The sequence below is a fragment of the Mustelus asterias genome, chromosome 17 (assembly GCF_964213995.1).
Source record: "Mustelus asterias chromosome 17, sMusAst1.hap1.1, whole genome shotgun sequence".
Taxonomy (NCBI): Eukaryota; Metazoa; Chordata; class Chondrichthyes; order Carcharhiniformes; family Triakidae; genus Mustelus; species Mustelus asterias.
This window is the reverse complement of record NC_135817.1, coordinates 66580956-66606997: the sequence shown is the minus strand read 5'-3', so window position 1 is coordinate 66606997 and position 26042 is coordinate 66580956. Positions and strand designations below refer to the sequence as shown.

The 26042-nt window shown below is 41.6% G+C and overlaps 2 protein-coding genes across 7 annotated transcripts in view; one reads left to right on the top strand and one right to left on the bottom strand.

The window, feature by feature from the left end:
• The window catches only part of filip1l (filamin A interacting protein 1-like), a 253006-nt gene extending 228548 nt beyond the window's left edge, over nt 1-24458 (top strand). For 3 of the 4 annotated variants that reach the window (XM_078232875.1, XM_078232876.1, XM_078232878.1), the window contains one exon: nt 23177-24458. In XM_078232875.1, coding sequence (XP_078089001.1) covers nt 23177-23374 — 198 coding nt within the window. In that variant the 3' untranslated portion in view covers nt 23375-24458. Of the gene's footprint in view, nt 1-322; nt 344-23176 lie in introns of those variants that run through there. The other variant, XM_078232877.1, reaches the window with a different exon arrangement.
• cmss1 (cms1 ribosomal small subunit homolog) overlaps nt 1-26042 on the bottom strand; it is a 331630-nt gene that overhangs the window by 288046 nt on the left and 17542 nt on the right. The gene's annotated exons all lie outside the window — the stretch shown is intronic.

Sequence of the window (26042 nt, the reverse complement as noted above, 5' to 3'; positions counted from 1 at the left end):
ATTCAAGTTTGAGGGATTATTATCGGTTAAGTAGTTTGCACTGGTCAGCAAAAGGCCAAACAGAGATTGCAAACTTCATATTATCATGGAATTAATGTGGTTGTGGGGGGGGGGACTTTTCATGGAGAATGGTTATAAAGTCGGGTGGTATTTTCCAGGTGCATTTGCCCCAAAACCGGAGAATCCCACCTGTGGTCAAGGGACCTTTGCATAGTCTGCCCCTTACCCACTACGATTCCCATGATGGACGGGGCAGTAGAATTCCCCCCGTCATCTTTCACAAAACATTGTTGATGCAAAGTCCAATTTTGTTTTTATATAGGACTAAATGAGTATGGGAAAGACGGATATTCAAGGAGTCTGAGCAGGAGAGGGATTGAAGCTAAGCAGCTCACATGATAAAGTGCCACATCAAAGATGACCACACACAATAAGATTACATGTTGCAGGGGGCCGCATGTTGCCATGGACAAAGATAAAAGCAAAATACTGAGGATGCCGGAATCAGAAAATGCTGGAAATTGTCACCAAGTCTGTCAGCATCCGTGGAGAAGGGTCATCCAGACTTGAAATGTTGGCTCTATTCTTGCTCCAGAGATGCTTATTTATTAGTGTCACGTGTAGGCTTACATTAACACTGCAATGAAGTTACTGTGGAAATATGTCAGACCTGCTGAGATTTTCCAGCATTTTCTGGTTTTGTTGCCATGGATAAAGTCGACTAACCAGGAAGCAGAGAGTAGGGATGAATGGAGCTGGAGAAGCAGAAGTCTGATGGGTTTTTATGTTGTTGAGAGGTTGAAGCAGCAATTCGATTGCACTTCAATTTAGTCTACTGCAGTTGCTGCTCAAAATGCAGTCTCCTCAACACTGGGGAGACTAAACACAGCCTGGTGACCGCCTTGCAAACACCTTCGCTCAATCCACAGGCATGACTTCAACCTTCTTGTCGCTTGTCATTTCAATTCACCAGCTTGCTGTCATCCTGTATTTCTGTCCTCGGTCTGCCACAATGGTCCAGAAGCCCAATGCAAACTGGGGAAACAGCACTTCAATCTTCTGATTAGACACTGTACATTCTTCTGGACTCTACATTGAGTTCAACGACTTCAGACCATGAACTCTGTCCTATTTTTAGAGTCATTGAGGTTTACAGCATGGAAACAGGCCCTTCTGCCCAATTTGTCCATGCCGCCCCTTTGTTTTTAAACCCCTAAGCTAGTCCCACCCAATTGCCCGCATTTGGCCCATATCCCTCGATACCCATTTTACTGTCTGAACACTTTTTAAAAGACAAAATTGTACCTGCCTCCACTACTGCTTCTGGCAGCTTGTTCCAGACAGTCACCAGTGTTGATTTGTATGTATTCCCAACACCTCTCCCTCACCTCCCACAGGGCCAGACCGTAACTTGCTTTTATGGTTTTCTTTCAGTGTATTGACCTTTGTTCTTTACCGATAACACATTCTGCTGTCTGACCTTCATGCCACAGCCAGTGTGGAGTTTGTACGTTCATAGAATCCCTACAGTGCAGAAGGAGGTTATTCAGGCCATTGAGTCTGCACTGACCACAATCCCACCCAGGCCCTATCCCTGCTTAGTTACCCTGCTAATCCTTCAAAACTATCACATCCCGGGGAACTAAGGGTTAATTTAACATGTCCAATCAACCTAACCCGCACATCTTTGGACAGTGGGAGGAAACTGGAGCACCCGGAGGAAACCCACGCAGACACGGGGAGAATGTGCAAACTCCACACAGACAGTGTGGAGTTTTGAGAGGTTGAAGCAGCAATTCGATTGCACTTCAATTTAGTCTACTGCAGTTGCTGCTCAAAATGCAGTCTCCTCAACACTGGGGAGACTAAACACAGCCTGGTGACCGCCTTGCAAACACCTTCGCTCAATCCAGGGAATTGAACCCAGTCCCTGGAGCTGTGAGGCAGCAGTGCTAACCACTATGCCATTGCGCCACTCTCCCCAAGTTTGCGTGGCTTTCCTCTGGGTGCTCTGGTTTTCTCCCACAGTCCAGGTTAGGTGGATTGGCCATGCTAAATTGCCCTTTAGTGCCCCAAGATGCGCAGGTTAGATAAATTAGTCACGATGAATGTGTCAGGTTACGAGGATAGGGTGGGGGGGGGGGGGGACTGGTCAAAGAGTCAGTGCAGACTCCATGGGCCAAATGACCTCCTCCTGCACTGTGAGGATTCTATGATTAGCACCTACCTTAGTTTTTAGCACTATCATTACCACTCCCTTTACCTTGTGTTCATAACCTTTTTATCAAATGTCTCCTGAACTCCTACCTATCCCTGACCTTCAAAACTATAAAACCCATCACAATTCTACCCCTCTTCAGCTCTGATGAAAAGTCATACGGACTCAAAACTCCTACCTTTGGAAAAGATGTTTACTATCTACCTCCTCTATGCCGCTCATTTTATAGAACTCTTTAAGATCACCCCTAAGCCTCTGCTACAGGGAAAAATGTCCCAGTCTATCCAGCCTCTCCTTATAACTCAAACCATCAAGTCCCAATAGCATCCTAGTAAATCGTTTCTGCACTCTTTCTAGTTTAATAATATCCTTTCTATAATAGGGTGACCAGAAATGTACACAGTATTCCAAGTGTGGCCTTACTAATGTCTTGTACAACTTCAATAAGACGTCCCAACTCCTATTTTCAATGTTCTGACCAATGAAATCAAGCATGCCGAATACCTTCTTCACCATCCTGTCCACCTGTGACTCCACTTTCAAGGAGCTATGAACCTGTACCCTTAGGTCTCTTTGTTCTATAACTCTCCCCAATGCCCTACCATTAACTGAGTAAATCCAGCCCTGGTTCGATCTATCAAACTGTATCACCTCACATTTATCTAAATTAATCTCCATCTGCCATTCATCAGCCCACGGGCCCAATTGATCAAAATCCCATTGCAATCCTAGATAACCTTCTTCACTGTCAACTATGCCACCAGTCTTGGTGTCATCTGCAATTTGCTAACCATGCCTCCTAAATTCTCATCCAAATCATTAATATCAATGACAATAACAGTGGACCAAGCACCGATCCCTGAGGCACACCACTGGTCACAGACCTCCAGTTGTGGTAGAGACTGGGACCAGGAAACAGTTTAAGACAGAGATTAGGAGATTTTTATTCTCTTTCAAAGGGTTGTTAGTATGTGGAATTCTCTTCCCTCAAAAGCAGTGGAGACTGAGTCATTGAAATTGTTCAACGCAGATTGGACAGATTTTTGATAGACAAGGGTTCGGGGGGCAGACAGCAAAGTGGAGTTGAGACACAGCATGATCTTACGAAATGGTGGAGCAGGCTTGAAGGGCAGAATGGTCCACTTCTGCTCCAAGTCCCATGTTCCTCTAGATAAATCTAGATGAGTCTAACCTCAGTGGTTGGTAAACTGATGGAGAAGATCCTGAGGGACAGGATATATGAGCATTTAGAGAGGTTTAGTATGCTCAAGAATACTCAGCACGGCTTTGTCAAGGGCAGATCGTGCCTTACAAGCCTGGTGGAGTTCTTCGAAAATGTGACTAAACACATTGACGAAGGGAAGGTGGTAGATGTGGTTTATATGGATTTTAGCAAGGCGTGCGATAAGGTCCCCCATGCAAGGCTTCTCGAAAAAGTGAGAGGGCATGGGATCCAAGGGGCTGCTGCCCTGTGGATCCAGAACTGGCTTGCCCAAAGGAGGCAGAGAGTGGGTATAGATGGGTCTTTTTCTAAATGGAGGTCGGTCACCAGTGGTGTGCCCCAGGGATCTGTTCTGGGACCCTTGCTGTTTGTCATTTTCATAAATGACCTAGATGAGGAAGCGGAGGGATGGGTTGGTAAATTTGCCGATGACACGAAGGTTGGTGGGGTTGTGGAATGTCTGGAGGGATGTCAGAAGTTACAGAGGGACATAGATAGGATGCAAGACTGGGCCGACAAGTGGCAGATGGACTTCAACCCAGATAAATGCGTCGTGGTCCATTTTGGCAGGTCAAATGGGATGAAGGAGTACAATATAAAGGGAAAGACTCTTAGTACTGTAGAGGATCAGAAGGACCTTGGGGTCCGGGTCCATAGGACTCTGAAATTGGCCCCGCAGGTGGAGGAGGTGGTTAAGGTGGCGTATGGTGTGCTGGCCTTTATCAATTGAGGGATTGAGTTTAGGAGTCCGGGGATAATGATGCAGCTATATAAGACACTCGTCAGACCCCACTTGGAGTACTGTGCTCAGTTCTGGTCGCCTCACTATAGGAAGGATGTGGAAAAGATTGAAAGGGTGCAGAGGAGATTTACAAGGATGTTGCCTGGATTGAGTGGCATGCCTTATGAGGATAGGCTGAGGGAGCTCGGTCTTTTCTCCTTGGAGAGATGAAGGATGAGAGGAGACCTAATAGAGGTGTATAAGATGTTGAGAGGCATAGATCGGGTGGACTCTCAGAGGCTTTTTCCCAGGGTGAAAATGTCTGCTACAAGACGACACAGGTTTAAGGTGCTGGGGGGTAGGTACAGGGGAGATGTTAGGGGTAGGTACAGGGGAGATGTTAGGGGTAAGTTTTTCACACAGAGGGTGGTGGGCGAGTGGAATCGGCTGCCGTCAGTGGTGGTGGAGGCGAACTCAATAGGGTCTTTTAAGAGACTCCTGGATGAGTACATGGGACTTAATAGGATGGAGGGTTATAGGTAGGTCTAGAAGGTAGGGATGTGTTCGGCACAACTTGTGGGCCGAAGGGCCTGTTTGTGCTGTAGTGTTTCTATGTTTCTAAATACACCAGCACTGCCATGGGCTGAATGCAGTAACATTCTGATTCAAAGAGACTCATTAATCTATGATATGATTTCAGTGGATGGAATGAGGAGTGCGATCAGTGGGTAGAAATCCTTCCTCAACCTACATCACCAAAAACAACGCACAATTGTTGGATGTCATTGACTGGTATATTTGCTTATTTAACAAGGGCCGCAGCAAAAGTAAACTGCTATGTTGAGCACTGTGATATATTTCAATTTTATGAAGCTGTTACATAACCAAACTAATTTTAGAAATAACCGCATAGCTGGGGAAGGGTTAGAGAATCTTCTGCACAACCAGTAGTTTTAAGAAGGCTTTTAAAGAGGACACACTCTGGCCAATGTATTAATCATTTTAATTTGAAATGAATTACCTGCTTTAACCAACCTTAACCCAAATGATTCTCATAACCTAAAAGACCTCTAACCACGTCAGTTAAGATTAATCATAAACTACATCTGTCACTATTAACACACTGCTTTGGTAAGATGCATCTTTAACCTTCTCAAAATGGAAATAAGTGTCCAGACACTAGTTTCTAGCATTTACATCCAAAAAGCCCACTGACTTGGAAACCTAATTTCTTTTAAGTTGTTTAATCTTTAAAAAAATAATATTGCTTGATTAATGCATGCAAGCCAAACTATTTGGTCATATTTATCTACGTCTGAATTATGCACAGAACCAGAAAGATATAGATAGCAACGTGCTAATGTAGTACATAACTAACTTGCACAACATCACCTGTTGCATCTAAAAAAATAAGAGATTAGAAATATTCTCAGTGAATACAAGATAACACAACAGTGATGTTACATTGTTTGTTTCACTTCCCTTACCTATTGGTACACAAGGCAGATTTGCATCTGTTCCCACACCAATCTGGAACAGGCCTCTAGCCTGTCACTAGGTTTATAGCTCGTGGGGCACCACTCCACACCACGCGGGGCTGACCAGGCGTCTCTCCCACCTGCCATTGGCATGGTGGAAAGATTTTGCAGATTGTTACTCAATCCCTTGACTGTGTTATGAGTGCACCTTCCTCAGACAGCAAGTCCTGGGGTGGGACTCATAGTAAGAAGTCTAACACCACCAGGTTAAAGTCCAACAGGTTTATTTGGTAGCAAATGCCACTAGCTTTCGGAGCGCTGCCCCTTCGTCAGGTGGAGTGGGAGATGTGCTCACAAACAGGGCACACAGAGACACAAACTCAATTTACAGAATAATGATTGGAATGCTAATCAAGCTAATCAATGCTAGCTAATCAAGTCTTAAAGGTACAGACAATGTGAGTGGAGAGAGCATTAAGCACAGGCTAAAGAGATGTGTATTGTCTCCAGACAGGACAGCTAGTGTGTGGGACTCATTCCCAGAGGCAGGGATGCCACTCAACTGTGCCACAAGACCTCTCTAGTGCTATTACGAGCTATTACAAAAGCTAGGCAAAAAGAGAGAACTAAAGTGCACAAAAGAGTCTGGGTTAGAAACATGCATTTTCCTTTGAGACGGATACATGTTCTCTTTAAAAGAAAAATAAGTTTTTTTGGGGCAACAAAGCAAAAGCAACCTGAACGTAGAAACTCTGAAGGTTGTTTCTGAGACTTGGCAGCAATTAGCAAAATTAACTCAATTGGTGTTGCTGAAACAGAATTAGCATAGGAAATAATAAACTAAGTACTGCAAATGCTGTAAATCTAAAAACAAAAAAGCGAATACACTGGAGATCAGGCCACACTAGTGTAAATGTAGCAGCTGATTTTTCAGGACATTGCAAAGTGCAGGCAACGTTAATGGACAACAAACAAAGTTGTTAAATGAATACTTATGTATTCGTTTTCATAATGGAAGAACAGTTCAAAAAACCTGTAATTTAATGAAGTTTGGATCAAAGTTGACTGTAACCCCGAATCAGACACAACTTGATTTGCTGCCCAGTCTTAAAGCAGCCATCCAGAATCAACCAATTATGGACAGTACCAAATTTTCGTCCCAGTTGATTTGAGAAAACCTCCACACAGAAACTATTGGTGCTGAATCTATGGAACTCATTGCCGAGGCCAGGTCATTGAGTGTCTTTAAGACAGAAACTTAAGTTCATTTATTAGTGTCACAAGTAGGCTTACATTGACACTGCAATGAAGTTACTGTGAAAATCCCCGAGTCGCCACACTCTGGCGCCTGTTCGGGTACACTGAGGGAGAATTTAACATGGCCAATGGACCTAACCAGCACATCTTTTGGACTGTGGGAGGAAACCGGAGCACCCGGAGGAAACCCACGCAGACACGGGGAGAACATGCAGACTCCGCACAGACAATGACCCAAGCTGGGAATCGAACCCGGGTCTCTTGCGTTGTGAGGCAGCAGTGCTAACCACTGTGCTGCCCATAGATAGGTTCTTGATCCATAAGGGATCAAGCCTTATGAGGAAAAAGCAGGAGAATGAGGATGAGAATTATATCAGCCACGATTGAATGGCGGAGCAGACTCGATGGGCCAAATGGCCTAATTCTGCTCCTATATCTTATGATCTTATTGGAAAAGATAACTGGATATAGAAAAATGGAATAAATAGTAAATTTGATTGAAAATGGGTTCAAAGGAAGAAAATAAATAGGAAAAAGACAGATTTGGGTAACTGAGAAAGTGCCCTACCCTACTGTCCCCACAAAATCCTGTTCCAGGACCATTTTTGTTCACCGTGTACATCAATGATTTGAACACAAGAGTGCAGGGAATGAACATGACATTAAAAATGATTCTGGGAAGCAAGGAGACTATTTACTAATAAGCTAATGGAATGGAAACATAATTGTCAGTGAGGTTTAATGCCAATGAATGTGGGGAGATATTTTGATATATAAAAAATATATATTTTAAATGGTAAAACTTGGATGAAAGAGCAGACCGATTTCTGGGTGTTCAGGTTCAGAAGATACTAAAAGCAACACTTGAAGCACAGATGACAACAAATACATTACGATACTGGGTTTTGTGGAAAGAGATATAAAGACCGAGACACAGGGAAGAATTTTCTGGTCCCACCAGCCCCAAGATCACAAATTCCCACCAGAGGTCAATGGTCCACCAGATTTTCCGCCTTGCTCGCAATGATTCCCGCAATGGGCAGGACTGGAAAATTTACTCTATAATAGTGAATCTATATAAAACTATAATAAGACCCCAACAACGGAGACGGTAAGAATAATTTATCGGGGTGCTTCTGGTATTAGGGAGCACAGATACAAAGAAATATTTAAAAGCAGAGGCTGTTTTCAATAGAATAGAGGAGATAATGGGGCGGCATGGTGGTTAGCACTGCTGCCTCATAGTGCCAGGGACCCGGGTTGGGTCAGTGTCTGTGTGGAGTTTGCACATTCTCCCCGTGTCTGCGTGGGTTTCCTCCGGGTGCTCTGGTTTCCTCCCACATTCTGAAAGACGTGCTGGTTAGGTGCATTGGCCCGAACATCGCCGGACTAGGGGAATTTCCCAGTAACTTCATTGCAGTGTTAATGTAAGCCTTACTTGTGACGAATAAATAAACTTTACTTTTACTTTACTTTATAATGAGGTGATTTGGTGAAGGTGTTTAGAGTTATGAAGGGATACGTAACATTATAAGAAACAGGGGCAGGAGTTTCCACTACTCAATAAAATTGTGGCCGAAAAATCCAGCAATCGCTCAGCAACTGAGCACCTTGAGCCCTCAGGGGTGGAAGGTTCCATTCATAACTTTCAGTGAAGAAATTTCCCATCACAGTCTGCAGTAGAATAGGACAAAGTGAACAAAAACATTTTCCCATGATTGAGGGGATGTAGCTACTAAATAAAATTCAAGAAATGTGTGACACAGAAGAGGACAGACTTAATTTGCAACAGAAGCAGACAACATGTCCGCATTTATGAATAAGCCAAATGCACGGCTGAAATGTGGTAAACCACTGTTCAGTTATTGCCTGTGTGTGTGTGTGACATGCTTGGACACGCCCCTGCCGGCCCTGCCTGAGACTCCTCTCCCCCCGGGTATAAAGGTGACTGCTCCCACCCCCCCTGCTCAGTCACCGGACCAGTTCTGACCAGTTCATCAGCACGGGTGTGCTCCAAGTCTTTCTTTTGTGAATAAAAGCCTGCTTGTTTTCGCGTACTCACTAGTCGTCTCATAATTGATAGTGCATCATGAAGGAAAAATAGCCAAAGGGATGTGGGCAAAAGATGTGCACAACAAATTAGGAACACTGCTTATGTGGAAAACTAAGAGCAATGTGTACTGTTTTTGTGTTGCAATTTCTATATAATTTGGGATGGTGAGTAGGTTCAAATTGGACTCTAGATATTTGAGCACAAAATCCAGGCTGACAGTTTAGCATTATGGGAACGCTGTGCTGGCAGAGGTGTCATCCTTCGGTGCCCTGTCTGGTCAGACAAAGAATACAATAGATCTTGGCAGCTATTCAACCCTCAACCAACGCCACCAAAAACATTAATTGGTCATTTATCTCATTACTGTTTGTGGAATCTTGCTGCGGTGCAATAGACTGCCAAACAAGCGGCTATGATTCAAAGTAATTCATAGGCAATGAACCACTTTGGGTTATTATTGTTCCTCTGTCTTTTTCTTTCAATTAAGTCAAAATTACATCATACAGTATTGAACCAAACAGATGGGGGAATTTCGCGGTTTTTTTATTTTATTAGTGTCACAAGGCTTACACTAACACTGCAATGAAGTTACTGTGAAAATCTCCTAGTCGCCACACTCCGGCACCTGTTCGGGTACACTGAGGGAGAATTTAGCACGGCCAATGCACCCTAACCGGCACGTCTTTCAGACTGGAGGAGGAAACTCACGCAGACATGGGGAGACCGTGCAAACTCTGCACAGACAGTAACCCAAGCCAGGAATCGAACCCCTGGTCCCTGGCGCTGTAAGGCAGCAATGCTAACCACTGTGTCACCGTCCTGCACAGCACGGAAATCGTAGCAGGAGGGGGGGACGGGCCACGCAAAAGGTCCATTGACCTCGGGCCGGCTTTTGAGAGGTGGCCAGAATATCCCGCCCAGAATCTAATGCAGCTACTCCAACCAATTACACGGTATGACTTTGTAAGATTGAACCCCCTCCACAAGCAGTAGTTTTATTTTTGAGAGCTTTTTCTAATGGCTTCTTGATCCATACAAAATGAAACAAAATGTACAATTTTGATAGAGGTGTTTCTATAGGCCATGCAGCATTACTGAAGGTGTGCTATTTATCCCATTTCTGCATGCTACAAACAAGATTACTCATCAGGTACGCTTCTGCTCTGTGGATTTACTGATTAGTGTATTTGTTACACAGCAATCTCCTGAATTATAAAAACACAAGAGGTTCTAAAATTTAAAATTCAACATTTATCATGTGACCATATTAATCACTGCATTTTTTAATAAGCAGAACAGCTCATGAAAAAGCCAGTTCTTTGACAAAGACTGACTTTTTAATAAGTTGCTGCCACTTCCAAATTAACAATGGAATCCAACAGGAAAAATACAAAGTTAAAAAATTAAAATAAATGGGAGAGAAGGAAAATACGAAAAGAAACAACAAGGCAATATTGCTTAAAATATTTTTCAATGAAACTTTTGTATTTTTGTGGAGAGCTGATATTAAAATAATAGATACAGCAGATATTTGGGTCCCTTTGTTATTATATTTCAGCATCAGAGAGACAATTCCCTGATTTTCCAGGTTATCTAAACGTTACCACAATGGATGTAGAGAAAAAAAAACTAGCAACACCTCAAATCAAATTCATATTAAAATCAATACAAATCAACTGTATCAATTTTAATCCATTCATAAGTTAGTATAATTGTTTCTGATATACCAGATGCACCATGTTGTGTAAAATGAAGCCTTGTAGAGTAGAAATAGCTCAGATTGGATCCCGGTCTATGCCCAGGTAGCTGTACAACTGGCCTCAATGCTCCCGGGTTAACAAAGATGGAAGAAAAATCAGACCGGGTTTTTACTTCCAGGCTGGGATTTTCCACTGCCGTTTGCATTGGGCGGGTTCAGTAACAGGAACAGAAAATACCACGAGAAGTGCAAAGTAATGTTTTAGGTTCATGTCGAAATGCAGCAATATCCAAGCTTGGGCTGACATGTGGCAAGTAATATTGGACCACACAAGTGCAAAGCGATGACCACCTCCATCAAGAGAGGAGCTAACTTTCGCCCCTTGACATTCAACAACATTACCATCATTCTATTTCCCACTATCAACATCCTGTGGATTACCATTGACGAGAAACTGAATCAAACTAGCCATACAAATACTGTGGCTACAAGAGCAGATCAAAGGCTAGGAATCCTGCAGCGAGTAACCCATTGCCTGACTCCCAAAGCCTGTTCACCGTCGACAGGCACAAGTCAAGAATGTAATGGAATATCTCACCTTGCCTGGATGAGTGCAACTCCAACAACACTGAAAAACCTGAACACCATCCGGAACAAAGCAACCTGCTTGATTGATATCCCTTCCACACACTTTTAATCCCTCCTGCACTGACCAACAGTGGCAGCAGTGTCTACCATCTAGAAGATGCACTGCAGGAACTCACCAAGGCTCCTTAGTTAGCACCTTCCAAACCATCTAGATGGACAAGAGCAGCAGACACCCGTGAACACCAGCGTCTGCAGGTTCCCTTCCAAGTCAAAGCTGAGGTGATGTATTTTGGAAGGTCTAATACAGATGGGAAATATATAGTAAATGGCAGAACCCTCAAGAGTATTGATAGGCAGAGGGATCTGGGTGTACAGGTACACAGGTCATTGAAAGTGGCAACACAGGTGGAGAAGGCAGTCAAGAAGGCATACGGCATGCTTGCCTTCATTGGCCGGGCATCAAGTTTAAAAATTGGCAAGTCATGTTGCAGCTTTATAGAACCTTAGGCCACACTTGGAACAGAGTGTTCAATTCTGGTCGCCACACTACCAGAAGGATGTGGAGGCTTTGGAGTGAGTACAGAAAAGATTTACCAGGACGTTGCCTGGTATGGAGGGCATTAGCTATGAGGAGAGTTTATGGCTGTCAGGATCATCATATAAAACTTTCCAAAGTCACTCATATCAATTTAACTTATCGTACGAGTTAGAGCAGGAGGGAATTATCAGCTTTTGTATAACCATACTCCTGCAGAAGAATACTTTAAAGGAAGCAGAAAAAATCTTAAGGAGCTACAGGCGCTTCAGTATTCCAAGCTAAAGGAACATTTATGAACTGAAATAAAATCTATTACCGCTGTACATTCAGATTTTTAAATGTACTACAGACTTCTAACTAACAGCATATGAGATTTCTTTCAGCATCCAGAGGCAAAACTAGTCAGACTGGGAGGGACCTTCTAAAAATATTTAAAAAGAGGATCCTAGCTGGTGTTGAAAAATTACATTATGGATACTGGGCCAACCGGGGAAGAAGATGAATCTGCAATTCAAATAATCATTTTCAGTATTTTTTTGCAGCATCCCTATACATGCAATTTGACATCCTTCTAACAAGGTTATTGCTGCATCTGAAAAGTGTCTTGATTACATATCAAACAAAGACTCCATTTGAACGCATTTCCTTTTTGCATAATTCTTACAGTTGAGCATTTTAAATATTGTGTTATCTCAAATAAATGGGTTATGATCAAAACGTAGGATGGGGATGGTCACTGGAAAGAATGGGTGCTGTCAAAAAAATATCCAAAGCAGGGAGCACTAAAAATCTAGCAGTTAAATTAACCCTTCATGCGTGCACTATAACATTTTCTTAATATGTCTATTTTTTATATTTAATCTTTGTTTAGAAGTTTATTCTTACCAAAATTCATAGAATCCCTACAGTGCAGAGGGAGGCCATTCGGCCCATCGAGCCTGCACCAACAACAATCCCACCCAGGCCCTATCCCCTTAACACCATGTATTTACCCTGCTAGTCCCCCTTACACTAAGGGACAATTTAGCATGGCCAATCAACCTAACCCACACAACTTTGGACCGTGAGAGGAAACCCACACAGACATGGGGAGAACATGCAAACTCTACACAGACAGTGACCCGTGGCTGGAAATGAACCCGGGTCCTTGGAGCTGCGAGGCAGCAGTGCTAACCATTGTGCCACCCTGCCGAAAGTGTAAAAGAATACTTAAATATAAACAAATGAAAAGTGATGGACAGAAAAAGACCAATTGGTTAATACAGCCAGTGCCACTTAAATGTGGTGTCTTGTGCATTACAATACATGTGCTTCCTATCCAACCCGAAACCAAGTAGCCATCTGGAAAAAATGGAGAAACAGATTTAAAATCCAGGCCAATTAGTGAAAAAGAAAATCTGGAAAATTCCTTTCCAACCCTTTTAAGTGATCTAAATGAGACCAGGTGACCATACTGGCCCTGATTAATGGTGTACAATACATACCTCTTACACAAAGTGATGTCTGCCTTCACCAGAAACAGGTCCAGCTTTACCTGAAGGCATTCACTGACTCAGCATTCGTTACATGAACCAGTATTGTTCCATAAGTCCATTATTCTCTCGGAAAAGGACCACCTCTCAAAATCCAACCTGGATCTGCCTTTACACAACTTGAGCTTGTGACTGGTCTTCCCTAACCAATCTGGTTGAAAGAATCTATCTACACAAACACACTCCAGTCCCTCTCTGCAATAACTTAGTAATTTCAATCAATTCACCACTAAATTTACACTTCTCCACAGATCCAATTCTTGTGTAACTAATTACACAGACAATTAATTAATGGCAAATACAGTAGCCAGTTGTAAATAGCAAGGTCGGACAAACATTAATAGGATACACTCTAATCCTAATTGTTAATCAGGAAATTGGGAAACTTCCATGCTATTCTTTGAAATGTGCCATAATGTTCTTTTATCACCATTGCTTCACTGATACTGGGTCAAAATCCCAGAAATCCCTCCATAACAGCACTGTGGGTGGAACTATGCACGTGCACTGCAGCAGTTCATCACCACCTTCTCTCGAGCAATTAGGGGTGGACAATAAATGGTGGGCTCGCCAAAAAAACCCACATCCTTTCAAAGAATAATAAACATCCATCAGAACAAGTAGACATGGCTTTAGTTTCACAGTTCATTTGACGGAAGTCACCTCCAACAATGTAGCACTTGCATAGTTATTATTTGCTTACGTTTACCTAGAGGGGTTTAAACCCACGGCATTTCACCTTCCAAGTGCTTTTGTGAGCAGTTTTGGGCCCTGTATCGAAGGAAGGACGTGCTGGCCTTGGAAAGGGTCTTGAGGAGATTCATAAGAATGATCCCTGGAATTAAGAGCTTGTCGTATGAGGAATGGTTGAGGATTCTGGGTCTGTACTCGTTGGAATTTAGAAGGATGAGGGGGGATATTGTGGAAACTTACAGGATACTGCGAGGCCTGGATAGAGTTGACGTGGAGAGGATGTTTCCACTAGTAGGAAAAACTAGAACCAGAGGGCACAACCTCAGGCTAAAGGGACGATCCTTTAAAACAGAGATGTGGAAGAATTTCTTCAGCCAGAGAGTGGTGAATCTGTGGAACTCTTTGCTGCAGAAGGCTGTGGAGGCCAGGTCATTGAGTGTCTTTAAGACAGAGATTGATAGGTTCCTGATTAATAAGGGGATCAGGGGTTATGGGGAAAAGGCAGGAGAATGGGGGTGAGAAAAATATCAGCCATGATTGAATGGCGGAGCAGACTCGATGGGCCAAGTGGCCTAATTCTGCTCCTATGTCTTATAGTCTAAGTGCTACCACTGAGCTTGGGCCTTGGACAGACTTTGCTCCACTTAACACTTCTTGTTAGGCTATTTCTATTTCACTTTTCAATCTAATAGGAATTCAAGTAAAAAAGTGACTGTTGATACTATTGGAGGAGAATAAACAAGAGTACAAACATTTAATAACATTTCTCTGTCCTCAATTTTGTTATTCATTTGTTTATTTTAGAAAGGTAAAGGAGAAGGAGGGAAATGTTATTGAAGCATGTTAAGCTTTCAAACAATAATACTGTCAATAGCATTGGATAAATATTTAAAAGGAAAAAGCAATGTGCAGGGTCCTGGGGAATGAGCAGTGGGGCGGAGTTGGGACAGCTTTCTGAAAGAGCGGGCATAGGCTGAAAAGCCTCCTTCTGTGCTGTATGATACATAAAACACAAGTACAGTATATTCAAAGAATAATTGTGCCACAATTGATTCAAATAAGACAATGAATGAGATGCAGCTGATGCACCAATTTAACAGACCTAACTATAACTTGGTGGTTAAATATCACTGAATAGAATGATTATGTTTAAAATGGGCTTTCTGAAGTCCTTCTATCTCTCATCTAAGCAATAAAACTCAATGTTCATCTGATCTATTGGTTTCTGAAACAAACAATTCTACTTAGAAGTTGCACTCAAGCCTACTTTTGTGTCTCAGTTTGACATTCACCATGTCAAGATCACTGACTCTAATACTGAGCTTCCCCAATTATTGTGGTTTGTTTGTCCATCACAATAAGACCCTTCAACTGAGAATAATGGCTCAACCACATCATGTGATGTCGCACACTTACTGCTAAATATTTATCTTTGTATAAAGTAGATAGCTGAAACGCTCCAATCCAGGCAACATGGGCAGCATGGTGGCACAGTGGTTAGCACTGCTGCCTCATAGCACCAGGGACCCGGGTTCAATTCTCGGCTTGGGTCACTATCTGTGTGGAGTTTGTACGTTCTCCCCATGTCTGCATGGGTTTCCTCCAGGTGCTCCGGTTTCCTCCCACATTCAGTGAGACGTGCTGGTTAGGTGCATTGACCCAGACAGGCACTGGACTGTGGCAACTAGGGGAATTTCACAGTAACCTCATTGTAGTGTTAATGGAAGCCTTACTTGTGACTAATGAATAATCTTTACTTTATCCTGGTCAATCTCCTCTGCACCCTTTCTAGTGCAATCACATCCTTCCTCTAGTGTGGCAACCAGAACGACACAGTACTCTAGCTGTAGCCTTGATACAGCTCCATCATAATCTCTTCTTTTCTATGCCTCGGCAAATAAAGGAAAGTACTCCACGTGCTTTCCTAACCGCCTCACATACCTGTCCTGCTGCTTTCAGGGACCTTTGGACCTGTGGGTCTTCTGTACTTCCTAGCATCTTACCATTCATTGTGTATTCCCTTGTCTTGTTAGTCTTCCTAAAATGTATCATCTCACTCTTATCAGGGTTAAATTCCATTTGCCACTATTCTGCCCACCTAACCAGCCCATCTATCACCCTGCAATCTAAAGTTTTCCTCCTCTCTACTTACCACACCATCAAATTTCTTGTCATCTGTGAACTTACTGATCATACCTCCCATATTCATATCTAGATCATTAATGTACACTACAAAACAGCAAAGGACCCAGCACCAATCCCTGCCATACACCATTGGACACAGGTTTTCAGTCACAAAAGCAACCTTTGACCATCACCATCTGCCTTCCGCCACTAAGCCAATTTTGGATCCAATTTGCCAAACTGCCCTGGATTCCATGGGCCCTTACCTTCTTAAATCAGTCTCTCTTGTCAAAAGCCTTACTGAAGTCCATGTAGATTAGCTCAACTGCACTTACCCTCATCTACACACCTAGTCAACTCCTTGAAAAATTCAATCATATTTAGTGGACATGATCTCCCCTTGGCAAAGCCATGCTGACTACCCTTGATTAATCATTGTCTCTCCAAGTGGATAGCCTCTATAGTTCTTCCTTTGTTCTGCCTAGGAGTGTGTCATGTTGTCTTCATAACTGAGATTCCATATGCCACCACCTCTTACGGTATACCACATCTCTCTGGTAACACTTCCTACACCATCTTCATCATTTTCTCACCCACAGCATGAGTGACATCCCTGCCTGACTCCTTTCTCAAACTAGAATTGGCTTGTATGCACATCAACTCTGACAATTCCTGAAGCATTTCCATATAGCTTTTGTATTAACCACACATGATGTTTGGGTACACCACAGTTTGTAAGTGTCTTCCATGGAGAATCATTAGACTTTCTTATCTCATCATTCAGTGCCTCGGTTCTGGTTCTTTTTTTAAAAACTTCCGGTCTTCAGTGTTTATCTTTCCTAGCTCTTTTTCAAATAGTTTCCTGCAATAATTTTCTCATTGCCCTTATCGTATAACCAGTCTTCATTTCCATCCTTGATATCTGTTCTTGGGTTTACATATTTCTTTCCAGCTATGACCTCACCCAGTGAATAGACTTTCTTCATATTACTATTCTTGAGAGCTTCCTCTGCTTCTTCATTCAGCCAGTTGTTTTTCACTTTCTTCACATCAGGTCACAATTTGAGTATTCTTTGCTTTGCACACCCTTGGTGTACAAATTGTGTATTAGATACCATGTGTCAGGAATGAAATCAAATCCTAATAGCACAGCTTGGAAAATCATTTGATTCAACCATGTCATCGAAAGGATATTCCCACTTTGCAGGGAAAAAAAGAGAGTCCTTGAAGTAAGAATTTACCATGTTCTGTAAGTTAAACTCAAGCATTTCATTACTGATCATTTTGGGAAAGAGACACTCACTTTGTCAAGCTCAATTTTATGTTACTCACCTTGTCAACTGGGAATATACATTGTTTTTCTACATGTGCTCAACACGTTACTCCTTTCAGGTAAAGCACCGACTGACCCCAACCTTCCAGTCGCTTGCCATTTCAATTCACAATTTTGCACTTGTGTTCACGTTTCTATCCTTAGTTTGCTGCAATGTTTCAGTGAAGCCCAATGCAAACTTCAGCGACAGTACCTCATCTTCCTATTAGGCACTTTACAGCCTTCTGGACACAACATCGAGTTCAACAACTTCACACCATGAACCCTGTCCACCAAAGGTCCTTAGACAGCACCTTTCAAACCCATGACCACTTCCATCAGAAAGGACAAGGGCAACAGATACATGGGAACACCACCACCTCCAAGTTCCCCTCCAAGCCACTCACCGTCCTGACTTGGAAATACATATCGCCATTCCTTTGCAGTCACTGCGTCAAAATCCTGGAATTCCCTCCCTAATGGCATTGTGGGTCAACCTATAGCACATGGACTGCAGTGTTTCAAGAAGGCAGCTCCCCACCATCTTCTCAAGGGCAACTAAGGATGGGCAATAAATGCTGGCCATCCAGCGACGAACATGTCCCACGAATGAATTTTTAAAATAATTTATTTCTACAATATTCTGTAGTCACAATGTGGTCTCCTCTACACTGGGGAGACCAAGAACAGATTGGATGACCAATTTGCACTCCACCTCCCTTCAGTCCACAAGCATGACCCCAACCTTCCGGTCGCTTGCCATTTCAATTCACCATCTTGTTGTTGTGTTCACATTTCTATCCTCAATCTGCTACCATGTTTCATTGAAACCCAATGCAAACTTCAGCGACAGTACCTCATCTTAATATTAGCCTCGTTACATCCTTCTGCACACAACATTGAGTTCAACAACTTCACACCATGTACCCTGTTCTCCATTTTCTATTCCCCCCAGTGCCAGTCTGCATCTTGTTGTCATTCTTTCCTATTAGACATACTGACCTTTTTTCTGCTATTGACCGTTATACATTCCTTTCTGGTACAAAACCATAAGAAAAAGAGCCCAACTATGAGTTACAAAAGGATAGTATTAAATCCAAAGAGAGGTCATATAAAGTTGCGAGAAAAAGTAGGACTGGGAGAAGTTCAGTATTCAGCAAAGGACAAGTGGATTGATTTAAAAGAGGAAAATAGAATACGAGAGTAAACTTGCAAATAACATAAAAGCAGACGGCAAAAGTTTACATATGTAAAAAGAAAAAAAGTGATGACAAATGTAGGTCCCTTACAGTCCGAAACAGGAAAATTTATAATAAAGAACAAGGAAATGGCAGAATAATTGAACAACTACTTTAGTTCCGTCTTCATGGAGGAAGACACAACTTCCCAGAAATACCAAGGAATCAAAGTTCTAGTGAGAAGGAGCAATTGAAGGAAATTACTAGAAAATTAGCGTTGGTGAAATTAATGGGGTTGAAAGCTGAAAAATCTCCAGAGGCTGATAATCTACATCCCAGGGTAGTAAATGAGGTGGCCATAGAAATAGTAGATGCATTGGTTTTAATCTTCCAAACATTGTAGATTTCTGGGACAGTTCCAGCATATTGGAGTGTGGCAAATGTAACCCTGCTACTTAAAAAAGCAGGAAGAAAACAGTGAATTAAAGGTAAGTTCGAACATCAGTAGGAGTAGAAAATGCTAGTCCATTTGTAAAGGATGCGACAACAGAGTACTTAGAAAATCTCTTTGCAAGCTTTGACAAAGGGTCATCTGGACTCGAAACATCAGCTCTTTTCTCTCCTTACAGATGCTGCCAGACCTGCTGAGATTTTCCAGCATTTTCCCTTTTGGGGATAGAAAATATCAATGTGAACATAAGAAATAGGAGCAGGAGTAGGCCATCTAGCCCCTCGAGCCTGTCCCGCCATTCAATAAGATCATGGTTGATCTGATAGTGGTTTAGTTCCACTTACCCGCCCGCTCCTCATAACCCTTAATGTGATTTGACTTTGAGTCAACATGGATTTATGAAAGGGAAATCATGTTAGACAAACCTACTGGAGTTTTTTGAGGACGTAACTAGTAGAATAGATAAGGGAGAACCAGTGGATGTGGTGTATTTAGATTTTTGGAAGCTTTTGATAAAAGTCCCACGTAAGAGGTTAGTGTGGAAAATTAAAGCACATGGGATTGGAGTAATATATTGGCATGGATTGAGAATTGGTTAGCAGACATGATACAAAGTAGGAATAAATGGGTCTTTTTTGAAGTAGAAGGCAGTGACTAGTGGGGTCCCTATTCACAAAACACATCACTGGACTGCAGTGTTTCAATAATAATATTTCTTCAACAGCACAAAACCTGTCACAGTTTTCAAATTAGACTCGAAAACTTAACTTTGTTTCTCGCTCCACAAATGCTGCCAGACTTGCTGAGATTTTCAAGCACTTTGATTTTTTATTTCAGATCTCCAGCATCCACAGTATTTTGCTTTTACATCATTATGGGTCACTGTTTAAATCAGCAGTTTTGACAACATAACAGAAACAACATCAGGTGTAATTAACCAACGGCGTACTTATTCCACCAGAAATGAAACCCGTAAAACTGGTAGCAAGTAGCAAAGTGTTGCTACAAGAATAATTGGTTATTCAGATGTAAATACTGCCAATGGCAACTCATCCATTTCATTTCAATGCCTCAATTTATTAGGAGTGTTGGCTCTAGTTTTGACAATTGGTATATTTTGTTAATGCCTATAAATCACCAAAAAATATCTTCCTTATGAGTAAAACAAGACATAATTGAATTGTAATACGAATATGTAAACACTCCTGAGATTTTGTGGCATCCACAAAGTCATTTATCTTGCGAGCATCTGATTTTCTTTTCCACCTCATAAAAGACAATGAGGGAAGCAATTTATTTAAGCTCTTCCATCAGAGCATCCAGATAATTATTAAATGATTGCATAACTACTTCTCATAGCAAAAGAAAATTCCACCTCTTCATTTTTGTGTGAAGTATTTATTGACATTGGTCCCAAACTTAGCATTTAGAAACTAAGTTTGGACTCTCTTGTCCCGCAGACATGGTTTCAAAGTGCCAAGTTTACCTTCAATTGAGTTCTTATCTTTGAAGGAGCCAATGCACAGGCTTATGACAAAATACAACATAAAAACAAAAATATTGTCATTAACTCTGAATCATGAATCTTCACCAATTCCAAGATTTGATGCAACTTAACTAGGATTTCCTTCCATGACATTATCACCAAAAACATTTGGTTTATTTAGCATCAAATAGTGAAAGAAAAACTGAAATTCTTAATGCTGTTGCCTTTTGTGTTACGCCATCACCTCAAATTGCTCCCATTACCATTCACAGACTTGTTCTGTTGTTTAAAGTACCCCTGAGGCAAAGTGCTGCTCTGCTCATTAACACACCTCAGTAATTGGAGATTGTTTAAAAAGCTAGTGGTAGCTGCTGGGGCAAGTGGTTTCCTCTCTGACGGATCCTGTAGAACTCAGCACCTTTTCTCACTAGTTGAACCAGCTAATATAAAATCAGTCACAGCACAGTCTGTGTTGACCAACGACTCAGCCGTGTAAAAGAGATGAAATGCATATTATTGCCAGAAAGTCCTGATTGATCAGGTTTCTGTCAGTAAAACAAATAAAGTCCTGTCAAATAAGTTACCTAATGAAAAAGTGACCAACATTTCTGATTGCGATCATTAAAAGGGAGAAAGCACAGAGAAATTTCAAGCTTCTAAAAGTGAAAAACGCCTCCCCAAACGTCTGTGTTACTTTCTCTTTTGCTTATACAAATTTACAAAACCAGGAACACAATTTACAAGTACATGACACATGGACAATAGCTTTACGTCGAACACAGGCTTAGTCTTCTGCAAATAAATTTTTAAGATCTGGGATCCTGGAGTTGACAACTAGCCCTGGAGTCCTGTAATATAACCGCTGGTAATTGTGAATATTTTGAATCTGAGTTACGTAAAAATCAAGTAACTGGATCATGAGGAACACAATCTTCAAATGGGGAGGAAGAGTAAAGGAAATTCTGAGACTCTGACATCATTGTGTAAAGTCTCAGTCTTTCTAGAGTTACATGTAGTGTAGAGGAGCTGTTAAGAGTTTGTGCCCTGGAGAAATAACCACAAAGTCAAATGACATCATAATTAGAAACTCTAATAAATACTTTGTTTGATGTGTCACAGCTGGATCTATAAGTAAGCTTCATGGGTTCAAGGCAGACAGCTGGGGGGTTTTTTTTAAAAAAAAGCTTAGAGCTTTTCCTCTATGAATTCCTCATAAAAAAGAAAGTCAAATGGTCAACTGAAACACATACTAATTTGACAGCCGTAACACAAAGTGTAGCAAATTAAAACTAGGCATTACTGACAGTCTACTGCCAGCCCCAGTTGATTTGTATGGTACCTTGCACAGATGCTATTAATGTTTCAGAAGCACATAGAACGGCATGTTGCTGAATCAATGGGTGCACCAAGACCATTATTACCATTCATGAATACAACATATAAATACACTTGAACAAAATAAACTCCACTCTTGGGTGACATTAAACTATGAACACATTTGAATAAAACAAGGGTAAACTGGGTCTATTATAGTATTGGTAGACTACTCATCAAGCCTATTTGAATAGGTCAAGTCTCTAATACATTAACTGTATCTTCCAAATTTTTTAAAATTTGCATCTTTGCAATTAATTGTATGTCAATTAAGTTTATTTATTAATGTCACAAGTAGGCTTACATTAACACTGCAACTAAGTTACTGTGAAAGTCTCCTAGTCGCCACACTCCGGCGCCTGTTCAGGTACACGGAGGGGGAATTTAGCATGACCAATGCACCTAATCAGCACGTCTTTTGGACTGTGGGAGGAAACTGGAGCACCCGGAGGAAACCCATGTAGACACGGGGAGAACGTGCAGACTACGTACAGGCAGTGACCCGAGCTGGGAATCGCACCTGGGTCCCTGGCGCTGTGAGGCTCACCTGATGAAGGAGCAGCGCTCCGAAAGCTAGTGGCGTTTGCTACCAAATAAACCTGTTGGACTTTAACCTGGTGTTGTTAGACTCCTTGCTGTGAGGCAGCAGTGCTAACCACTGTGCTAAGTATGGTTTAATGCAGTATACACTGTCTATTCTGCTCGAGAAATTAAATATTACACCAATCATGTGATATATTATCCAGCTGTTTTCATTATATTCATGTCTGCATTTAACATAATTATTTTTAAACCACATATAGGTACCAACTTAACTCAGCTCCGACCATCTGCAGGTTAAAGTATACAGCTTCCCACATTTCAGGTTAACAGTTGTTATTAACATCAAAAATTATCGTGAAGAACACTTAAGAGGTTTTGCAAGTGGAAAAGTTTTAACAAAATTACAACCTGCCATCTGTTCCCATAAAAATGACAAGAACTTTCAACAAGTTTCATATCCAGCAATAGTGAAATGCAATCTGAAATGTCTTAATAAATACAATGATACTACAAATCGGCAGTTCAGACTGCACATCACCGCAAAAAGCTGTATTTGACATCCCTCCCATTTTCCCCCCCGACAGCTCGGCATCAGATATTCAAAAGAAAACCAAGTACTCAAAAAGAGTTGATTTTGGAACTTATGTTACACATAAACACTGCTACTCATTCTCAATTCTAATTTTTGTTCTGCGTATTTTTCCTTCAGGTTGCACAGGGGCGTGCAGTTCGCCGCTCATTTCCGACTCGCATCCCTAAACCAAGATCCAGTACTGTAAAGCTGTTTAGGACGCCTGAAAGACTCATCTCCAAATCTGAGCTACAGTCAGAAACACAACCTGTAAGAAAACAGGCAACAAATGTTACGTCCAACTTCAATATGCAAGCTACTTTTGGCAAAATGTAAACTTTATTTTGCAAAAAAAAAATGAACAGATAACAAGGTGCTATAGGATGCATAATCCTTTGTATTCACTTGAACCTGCAATAGATGCAAGATATTTGACGGTTTTCCACCAAGTGTGAAAACAACTGCAACAGTCCATCGTCACAAGGCTGAACAAAATCCAACTCATATATCTGATAATTCTGCACAATCCTACAGCATACAGTTTATCAAGAAATGATAACCTGGGAAATTAGATCGAAGGAGTTATCTGTTAATCTTTCATGGTTGTGTTAATGTCTAGATTTGTTCCTAAAGTGATTCCAGGCTGAAATCTCTCTGGAGATTGGTTGGCAATGTTCAGTTTGCAGAAAAATGAACTCTCATCACTCTGGCTTTCGGAAATGGGAGATGATCAACATATTAGTGCATTACATTATTGGCCCCTTCATTCTAATTCCAATACAAGTTTATCAAATGTTTCCAAATAAACAAACCTAGACAAGGGGTGGAATTTATTGCTCTTGCTGTGGCAACTTTGGTGGTGGGAGCATTGAGGCTGGCAGATGCTATTGCGCCACCTTCCCATCACTGCCCTGATTAAGTCCAAGGCAAGTGAGCAATTACTGTCCATCCAAGGCCTTGTCTCACCACCTGTCACCTTGATTAAATACCACCCTAGATCTTTAAACTGAAATAAATTCAAAACAGCCACACCGCTTTGCAGCCACATTGCAGAATTTCATTAAGAATTAATCTATTAAAGAGAGAGGTCCTTGCTTTAAAATAGGAGGTTATTCAAAATCAAATTCTAAAAATTGGGAAACTCAGACAAATCCATTTAAGCAGAACAACTATGGAAATGTGTATTTTCTAAATAACGCAGAGATAAAAATGCACTGGATAGTACAAATCGAAAACAGTTGGTCACACATTACTGAAACAGGAAGATCATTTGGGGAGGGAACACACAAAACAGGCACGTATTAAAGTAAGATTCCAAAATGACCACACAGTGTGGATGACAAAAATTTCTGTTTGTGGCTTAATGGGTCTGTTTGCACAAGTATAAAGATTAAAAAGAAAGTTTCCAAATGTTGCACTACATTGACTCCACATTTTAATATTTGTTGTATACCCATCGTGTAGTGAAATTTGATTTTGCACATGTACATATAGAATATATATATATGAATAAGCAGTACTTCTGACTCCTTGCAGTTTCTTCCTTTTCTCTATAAAAACAGGCTAAATCTAACTCAGTAAGAGTTTTAACATCACCAGGTTAAACCTGTTGGACTTCACGTTAAAGTCCAACAGGTTTAACCTGGTGTTGTTAAAACTCCTACTGTATTTCCCCGTCCAACGCCGGCATCTCCACATCATAAATCTAACTCCCCATTTCTTTGCAACATCATAACTCTTTTTTAAAGAATATAATTTGTCTTCAATGTTTTTTTCTCCTCATTGATCCTTTCCAGGTAAAAACGATTCCTAATAGATAGATGGCAGCTCGCCAATTCTCACCCAAATTGTCATACATCACATCAACCTCAAATAAAACATGCAAAAATCCTGAGCCACTGACAAAGCATTGGTTTCTAGTTAGCCTCTCCCCGTCCATGGCTGATAAGGTGGGTGGCAATATGCGACAACAGCAAGTTGCTTTACATCACCTTTAATGTAATGAAACATCTTAAGTGGCGTCGCAGGAGCATTATAAAGCAACATCTGACTCAGCCACAGAGGGAGATTTTGGGGGATAATGGCCAACAGCGTGATCAAAGAGGTCACTTTTAAAGGTGCATCTTTAAAGGAAGAGGGGTAGAGATGCTGGGAGATGAAAGGAGGGGTTTAGAGCCTCAGGCCAACATGGCAGAGTCAGTAAAATTAGGGTTGCACAAGAAGCCAGGACTGGAGGAGTGCAGATATCTCAACGGGTTGTGTGGCTGGAGGAGATTTGAGAGATAGGGAGGGGGAGTAGAGGGATTTGAAAGTGCAAATGAGAATTTTAAAATCCAAGTGTCATTTAACTGGGAGCAAATGTCGGTCAGCATGCACAGGGTTGTTGGATGAAGAGGACTTGGTGCGAGTTAGAACACGGACAACAGAGTTTTAGATTACCTCAAGTTAAATTTTCAGGTCTGGAGCTAATAAATACATGGATGAGGGTTTAAGCAGCAGATTTGATTTGATTTGATTTATTGTCACATGTATTAGTATACCGTGAAAGGTATTAGAGTCGTAGAGGTTTACAGCATGTAAACAGGCCCTTCGGCCCAACTTGTCCATGCCGCCCTTTTTTTAAAAACCCCTCAGCGAGTCCCAATTGCCCACATTTGGTCCATATCCCTCTATACCCATCTTACCCATGTAACTGTCTAAATGCTTTTTAAAAGACAAAATTGTACCCACCTCTACTACTACCTCTGGCAGCTTGTTCCAGACACTCACCACCCTCTGTGTGAAAAAATTGCCCCTCTGGGCCCTTTTGTATCTCTCCCCTTTCACCTTAAACCTATGCCCTCTAGTTTTAGACTCTCCTACCTTTGGGAAAAGATATTGACTATCTCGCTGATCTGTGCCCCTCATTATTTTACAGACCCCTATAAGATCACCCCTCAGCCTTTTATGCTCCAGAGAAAAAATCCTACTCTATTGTTTCTTGCACACTATACAAAGCATACTG